Source organism: Pyxicephalus adspersus, chromosome 3 (assembly GCF_032062135.1).
Source record: "Pyxicephalus adspersus chromosome 3, UCB_Pads_2.0, whole genome shotgun sequence".
Classification (NCBI taxonomy): Eukaryota; Metazoa; Chordata; class Amphibia; order Anura; family Pyxicephalidae; genus Pyxicephalus; species Pyxicephalus adspersus.
In genome coordinates, this window is record NC_092860.1 from 157334132 (window position 1) to 157342931 (window position 8800).

The window sequence follows — 8800 nt, forward strand, 5'->3', positions numbered from 1 at the left end:
GCCTGGGGGTAGTACCCATTGCAGTACCCCATGAATGACCGGGCCTGGGAATAGTACCCCATGAATGACCAGGCCTGGGAATAGTACCCATTACAGTACCCCATGAATGAATGATGGGGCCTGGGGGTAGTACCCATTGCAGTACCCCATGAATGACCGGGCCTGACAGCAGTACCCATTACAAATCTCCCCCCCAAATAACTGACTGGGAATGAAAGAAGTACCCATCACAGAAACCCACAAATGACTGACTGGGCCTGAAGATGTAGCCATCACAGCACCCCGTCAAATGAATGATGGGGCCTGGGGGTAGTACCCATTATAGAACCCCCAAATGACTGACCGGGCCTGAGAGAAATACCCATCACCACACCTGCCCCCCCCCCTTCTTCGAAATGACAGACCGGGTCTGACAGCTACACCTGCAGCATCCTTTACAACACTGAGCAGGCTGGAGAGCTGCACCTATAGCAGAAACTACAATCCAAATGGCCATTGTCCCATCGCCCTCCAATCAGGCCACACACAGCGAGATTTTTATAACGGGTTTAAATAAAATGGTAGCCATCCCCTACTACATAAAATCCTGCACAGTCACTGCGCAACAAAATTCTAAATTCAACTCTAAAAAATTCTATATGAATAAAACTTTAAACATTAAACTCCCTGGCCTAATATTGTGGGGTCACCCAGAAGCCCTGAGGGTGAGGGGGGGGGGGTATGGTCTGACAATAGTGGCAGATACGTGAATTCTTGTAACTGATTCACCATCCACATAATGTGAAAGAAAAGGCGATTTAGCACACTATTCTCTTTTTTGATATTCCAGTTGTACAGTGGCCATGTTTAGGGATGAAAGGGGTCATCATGGGTACTCCGACTGAAGGTACAGAACAAACAGTCATGTGACACTTTCTATCATACCCAGCAATACATGGCTCAGGACAGTCACCCCCCCATCCTATCGATGAGCCTTGGGCACTTTTTATCAGATTTTTATGATCCCTATCCCAATATAGAATTATCTCAGGATTGTCGGGAGTGCAGGGTTATAGGAGAACTCTGGAAGTCTTCTGACCACCTATGGGTACGAACATTATCTGATCATCCATGGGTGCACAGCTGTGCATACTAAGCTAAATGACAGACTGAGAGGGTGATTGGTCAATCTCATATTGGCAGATCCCAGGCAGGTAACTCTGCCCTCTCATTGGTTTAGCAAATAAAGTGCACATCCAATCCTGAGATCAATCCTCACTGCAAAGAACAGGAGTCCTTCTCCCCCTCCCCCTCCCCCTCCTCCTCTTCCTCATTCCGCTCAGGATTATTCTCTTCTTCCTGAAGTTTGTCACGCAATTCCATAAGAAGATCCCGACTTTCACCAGGAGGAAGGTTACTCAGGTAATATTGAGGGGCGAATTCCACCAACCTGCAGGAGAGGGGGGGTAGCTGAGATCAGTGACCTGGATTGTGATAATAAAGGGGGGGTAAGGCAGGAGACGGTACGGGGTAAGGCAGGAGACGGTAGGGGGTAAGGCAGGGGACGGTAGGGGGTAAGGCAGGAGACGGTACGGGGTAAGGCAGGAGACGGTACGGGGTAAGGCAGGAGACGGTACGGGGTAAGGCAGGAGATGGATGTCAGCAGGCAAAGAATAGTATGGGGGGTGGAAGGCCCTTTCAGGGTGATTCTCTTATATACTTATAAATGAGCTAGATGGGGAAATAAGTCCAGCTGCCCCGGCCCATAACAGCTAAACGTTCCTTAGTTGGGGCTTTGCACTTTATAGGCCTATAATTTACTTTATCCATGGATGGAGCTAAGAACTCTTTTACCAGCAGGGGGAGGAGGTATAAGACAGAATACCCTCCTATCCTAACAAGGGGCCATAATTTACCATCAAGGCGCGGTGAGGTGCTAGTGGGAGGAGCTATCACTTTCTAAAAGGTCACCAATGTTCCTTCCATCCATCTATGAAATAACAAAAGGAGATCTAGCTATCCTCTACCAGTGGAAATTGTTCTGCAAAGCACCCCAAAAAATTTACTAATGGCAAAGAAAGAAAGCCGGGTTTTTTTGCAAAGGAAAATCTATTAGGTGAATTATAGATCATATAAAACACATAATGTGATATAGCATGTGGAAATACATAGTAAAGTAAATCCCAAGAACATTAAAGTGGGATATAGGACCTGATCATATAAATAGTATATACAATAGTAACTTATAGCAACGCATTGCCCCTTACGCCTTCCTCAGGGGGTCTGCGAGGAGTGTTACCCGGTGATGGTGAGTAGCAATCTGCTGCAGAGTTACGAGAGCAAGGCCCCGGCTTTCTGTATTTCCCATTATACATTCACCTATGTACAAAGTCTTAGAACAGATAATCAAATACACAACAAAGAAGGGAGACAGAAATTAGCATGATAAAAAGCTCCAACATTGGCAGTGGAAAGGCTGAATCTGGGGGAGAAGCATACTGACGAACCTGGGAGGATCTTCGAACACACAGCCAGGTGAGGGAGGGGGCCCGAACATACAGCCAGGTGAGGGAGGGGGCCCGAACACACAGCCAGGTGAGGGAGGGTGCAGAGGAAGATTGGGGTCATTACCTGGGGGAACGTGAGGTGCACTTACATTTCAGGATGGATTTCGGTGGCCACACTAATACAGTTGTCCTGAGTGATGCTGAAATCATGATAGAGGACCCAGCTGGGGGGAGGGGGTCTTCCATAATACACAGATGAGGGATGCAGATGGGCCACATGCTTGTGAGTGAGCATAACATAGTTCCCCTGTCCATCCACATCCCGAGCAACCTGCAAATACAGATATAAACTTCACATCCCATCCATACATGACATAATCTCTGCTCCTCCCACTGACCCTCCTCTCCAAAAACACTCTGCCCTGCTGGAGGACTCTGCTCTTTCCTCTATGACTCTTCTGAAATACTCTGGTAGAGGCCCCCTGGATTTATACCTGGGGGGTCTCTGCGTCTTACCTTGAGGAATCCCCCGGAAAGGAGGGCTCGGATGACATTAAGCATGCACTCCTGGTCAGGGAAGGACGGCGCGGTCACTGGGAGTTCGATCCGTGTCATGGTGTCCAGCAGTTCCTGGCGGAGGAGGTCAGCTTGGTGCAAAGAACGGGGACAAACTGCAGCATGAACGCACCAACTGTCTCCATCTACACAGAGACAAAACACTGATCAGAGCTGAGGGCTATAGAGGCGCATTGCAAGGTGCAGAGTCTCACTCCTTGTGCTGCATCTGGTAAATAGGAAATAAATGAGAGGCTCCTATCATGGACAAGGTGTATTACCCAATAATGGAAGTTATATGGATTTCTGGGCCCCCATGTCCATATTTGGTCTCTACACACGGACAGATGAGAGAGACCTCAATGATATATTTGTAGGGGGGTTGTGGGGGACCATACAATCATACAATACCATACAATCTGTAGAACTCTATTAGGGGACACAACTATACAGCCACCTACAGAAGGCCTGAACACTGACAACCCCCCATTGGGGTACATAATGCACATGTGTCCCCCACCCAGCAGAGGAAGACAATGAGGACAGGCACCAAGCTCCAGGGGCCCAGCCTGACTGGCCCGTTCATACAGAGAGAGACTGAGGCTATGCCAAGGGCTGCTTGTTACCAGATTGGGGACAGTGCCTGACAAGGGGTAATATCCCTGGGGTTATATCCTGCCCGTCCCCATAGTACCCAGCCCCGTGGGCCCCAGACGTGGCCCTCCATAAGCCAGGCTGCAATCAGGGATCAGCTGCAGCAATGCAGAAAAGGACCATGAAAAGGCATGCTGGGAGTGGGAGGGGTTATTCCACATTGGTGAAGAAATGAATAAGCTCCACCTACATCTGCTGGCCCCTCCCAGGTGATTCGAGGGAGGCGGAGCTGGGACACACACAATGATACCAATATCTGCAAGGAATACTCACTCTCCTTGTAGTGATTGTACACGCGGATCAGAGTCATGTGATCGCCTTCAGCAAGCTGCAGATCACGCCGAGCAATCAGAACCGATTGGCTGTGCGGAGGGGGCAGGAAACAGCGGGGAGCCACTATGGGGGGAGAGAGGGGACAAAGAATAAAGGAGAAGTCAACTAGCAGAGTACAGGGTCTGACTACTGCACCAGGGTCAACGCAGAGAGAAAAACACCATGAACAAAACTTCTGTAGGGTAAGCAAGAACAGCTAAGCTCCGCCCTCTTAATAATACTATATATATATATCTCAGCCCCCTACTTATATATTTATAGCCCCACCCCCTACTTATATATGTATAACTCAGCCTCCTACTTATTATTTATCTTTTACAACATGAACAAAACTTCTACAGGGTAAGCAAGGAGCAGCTAAGCTCCGCCCACATACTGATATAACTCCGCCTCCTACTTATTTTTAACTCTCTCCCTATATATATTTATATACGTAAATATAACCCCGCCCACTTACTAAATACTTATACCTCCGCCCACTAACATCTATCAAATCATAATAAAATGATATGCTCTGTACATTCATTATTTACATATAATCCCACCCACTCATATCAATAACTGCTTATCTTTTACATATAACTCCACCCACTCATATCCATCAAGTCACATGATGGGCTCTGTACATTGCTCCTTTACATCATATAACCCCACCCACTGATATTTATAGCTCCACCCACTATGTCCTGACCATTTATGTATTATCCCAGGCCTGCCCCTAGTGATCAGCACCATGGAGGGGTCTCCTGGTCACAGATCCCAGTCTCTGGGGGGGGGGGTATTACTGAAAAATAATGACAGAACAACCCCCCCCCTCCCCCTGAAGGTTTATTACCAGAACAGAGGGGTAATTATTTTTGTCCCCCCCCATACTCACCACTCAGCATGGCCGCCAGGGTCAGCATCTCACTGACACACTGAAACTCGCAGGCAGCGATCAGAGATTTAGAGATCTGAGGATCCAAAGGGAACTCCGACATGACGATCCCAACTTCCGATAGATTCCCATCATCATCCAATGCAGCCAGATAATCCAGATCTTCAAGAGCCTGCATCAGGAACTCCGGGGCTGGGGGAACACAGGGTGAATGGGGGGTGAATGTAGAGAAGAAATGGAGGGAAGAGTCTGCATGAGGGATTGCGAGGCTGGGGGAATAGAGGGTGACTAGAGGGGGAATGAAGGGAGAATTGAGGGTGAACGAAGGGAAGAGCCTGCATGACAGACTCCGGAGGGAATGGAGGGTGAATAAAGGGCGGGTGCAGAAGAGGTCTTACTTGGAGGAACCCCAACCCTTACCAGGCCGGTCCAGGAAGTCGCACTGCCCGAGGTCAGCGATGTCCAATCGTTTCAGCAGCAGAACCATACGACTCAAATTTTCCTGAAGAATCCGAGGAGGAGAAAATTCTGACATCCCAACCACAAAAGTGCTTTCAGGATACAAACGGTAACAAACACCTGGAAGCAAAACCCAGAAATAAGACAAATTATGTTCCCCTTATGTATGGTGCCCCCCCCCCCCCCCCCCCATGATATACTCACCGTTAGGTCCCTGAGCTCTCACTCTCCGGATCTCAGCTCGAGTTTTACTGATCAAGCGATTGACCTGGGAATCGGCACCAATACGGGGATTGTAAACCTAGAAAAGAGCACAGTGCCAAGACTTCATCCAATCCCATCCCAAGAAGACCAACATGTGACCAATCAGGAGCTCAATACTAACGCCCTATGGGACAGTACAATTACCCCTCCCCCCCGGGGTGTATGATCTGATAGAGGAGAGCTGTGTGTGCCCAAATAACAGCAGTGTGACCCCTTGTATTACTCACAGATTGCACCTCGCTCCCGGTATCGATCACAAATCGTATTCCGGTCAGAGAAAAGGATAGCTCTGCCACGGCAGATGTGAGGAAGACATGGCGCTCGTAGTCACAGTCGCTGTGCGTTGCCTCGTACACACACTGTACGGAACTTCCAGCACTTGGGATCAGGGCCAATGGCAGTAGGGAGCCCAGACTGGGGCTCAGGGACACAGACTCAGTGAGGAGAGCTGCAGAGCACCGTTGTACTTCCTGTGAATAAAAGCCATGGTGTGTCACCCTCCAATATGTACACACACACAACAATCGCCATCATACAATCACACACAACATTCACCATCATACAATCACACACAACATTCACCATCATACAATCACACACAACATTCACCATCATACAATCATCCCCTGTGTGTCTCGTCCGACTCTACGCGTCCCCCGTGTGTCCCGTCCGACTCTACGCGTCCCCCGTGTGTCCCGTCCGACTCTACGCGTCCCCTGTGTGTCTCGTCCGACTCTACGCGTCCCCTGTGTGTCTCGTCCGACTCTACGCGTCCCCTGTCTGTCTCGTCCGACTCTACGCGTCCCGTCTGTCTCGTCCGACTCTACGCGTCCCGTGTGTCCCGTCCGACTCTACGTGTCCCCTGTGTCTTGTCAGACTGCACGTGTCCCATGTGTGTGTTGTCTGACTATACGTGTCCCGTTTGTCAATTGTGTGTTGTAAGTCTGAGCATGTCCCGTGTACAGACAACACACGATATGTGATATATACCCCAAACGTGTCACCCCTTTGTCTTGCCCTACATGTGTTCTCACCTCAGTATGGTATTGGCTGTTGTACAATCCTCATGAGGGACAGAGAAGCCAATCTCATGGCCCACATTCAGATCCATCTCATCAGCCACTCGAAGGGCCAAACTGAAGGCGGCAACAGCCTGGGGGTGTGAGCAGATAACGGAACCCTCGCTGTACTGCTGGGAGAGAGCAAACTCTGCACACCACTGAGGGACCTGAAAGACACAAAGATGGTGTGTGAGCAGCCAGGCACCCTCGTGTCCCCACACACAATCACAGCACCCGCAATAAAGAGCCGTCTATGAGCAGCCAGAAATAGGGGACCCTCATGTCCCAAGACACAAACACAGGACCCGAAATGAAGAGCAGTCGATGAGCAGAAACAGGGCCCCTTGCGTCCCGACACATACTTTGTACATAGGCACCCTAAAAGGTTATGAACAGGCAGATATAGGGGCCCTGTGTCCCCAGACATACACATGGAGTCTGGGAGTTTTGCTGCAGATGGCCAAGCACAACCTATTGTACCCCTGGGACCTCCTAGCAAACATAGGGACACCTAAACAGCTAGAATGCATTGTGGCCCCTCACCTGTGTACTCTTTCCACATCCAGGCTCTCCACTCACAATAATGATATTGTTACTCTGCAGACTCTCCATGAACTGATATTTTACACCCCACACTGGCAGCAATCGGCGTCCATCCAGAAACTGATAATATCGGGAGGAGAAGGGGAGCCCATCAAAGGGATTCTGCTCCAAATCTCCATCCTCATTCCCATCCTCTTCTTCCTCCTCCAGAAGAACATTGTGCCCTTCATCCTCTCCCACATCCCGATCCTCGGATGTCACCTTCACCGACTCCATCCTGACTGGAGGTAACTTCATATCTGGAAGAGAAAAGAAGGAAGAGATATCACCAAGACATGAGAGGGGCCCATAATACAGAGAGATACATATCTATTACAGGGAGAAGAGAGGGGCCCCATAATACAGGGACAGACATGAAAATTACAGGTAGAAGAGAGGGGCCCCATAATACAGAGAGATACATATCTATTACAGGGAGAAGAGAGGGGCCCCATAATACAGGGACAGACATGAAAATTACAGGTAGAAGAGACAACTTCCGCCCTTACCTAAGCATTCTTCCGCCCTCACAGTAAAACTGCAGTCACAGCGACACGCTACTTCCGGAATCCGAGTTCACTTCCGCCCCTACTTCGTCGAGTCTCCAGTAATCTTTTTGGACCTGAAAGGAGAGTCCAGGGGATTTATGCGTCACAAGGCCGCCATTTTCCCGGAGACCTGTCAGCCATGTTGTCTGTTACCCGGAAGTGATTTACATGGGGTGACGGTGAATGAAGTGATCTTTACACAGGGTATCCCCGGTTACCATGGAGACCTTCGCCCGCCTGGCTGGACCTGTCACCAGATATAGACATTAGGGCAGAAGTCCAGAAAAACATAAAGCACTGCTTCCTTTCCACCACGAGATGTTTCCTGGATCCATTGACACTCATTCTGCTTCCTGTGAGTGCAGGGTGTCATGGACATGCCACATGGGTGCTTAATCACATGACCTGGCTGGTGCAGTGCCGGATGGACATCGTATGAATATACCGACTGGGGACTCTTCATCTTCCTGTGCTCATCTCCCCACTCTTATGGTGCCCCCTCAACCCCCCAATCCAGATAATAAAGAGGAAATAATGTCCTCCCGACCCCAATACAAAACATAATGGGAAAATAATTCCCCACCTTACCCTCCCCAATACAGATAATAATGGGGAATTAATTCCCTCCCGACCCCAATACAAATAATTTTTGGTAAATAATTTCCTCCCAACCCCCAAAACAGATGAAAAAGGGAATAAATTTCCTCCCCCAATACAGATAATAATGGGGAAATAATCCCTTTCCAACCAACAATACAAAGAATGTTGGATTAATTATTACCCCCCTAACCTCCAATACAGATAATAATGGAGAAATGATTCCCTCCCAACCCCCCAATATAGATAATAATGGTGAAATAATTCCTCCCCTAACCCACAAATACAGATAATAATGGGGTAACAATTCTCTCTCGACCCCCAATACAGATAATATTAGGGAAACAATTCCCTCCCAACCCCCCAATATAGATAATAATGAGG

At 48.9% G+C, this 8800-nt stretch overlaps 1 protein-coding gene across 1 annotated transcript; it reads right to left on the reverse strand.

The window, feature by feature from the left end:
* Window positions 1-534: 534 nt before the first annotated feature.
* Window positions 535-7742, reverse strand: DQX1 (DEAQ-box RNA dependent ATPase 1). Its single transcript, XM_072407004.1, has 10 exons — window positions 7233-7742; window positions 6663-6856; window positions 5856-6138; window positions 5569-5665; window positions 5326-5484; window positions 4906-5097; window positions 3969-4157; window positions 3003-3187; window positions 2636-2817; window positions 535-1429 (listed from the first exon to the last, which is right to left on the reverse strand). Exons 1-10 carry the CDS (start codon window positions 7527-7529, stop codon window positions 1255-1257), a joined length of 1953 nt encoding a protein of 650 aa, XP_072263105.1. The 5' UTR covers window positions 7530-7742; the 3' UTR covers window positions 535-1254.
* Window positions 7743-8800: the final 1058 nt, after the last annotated feature.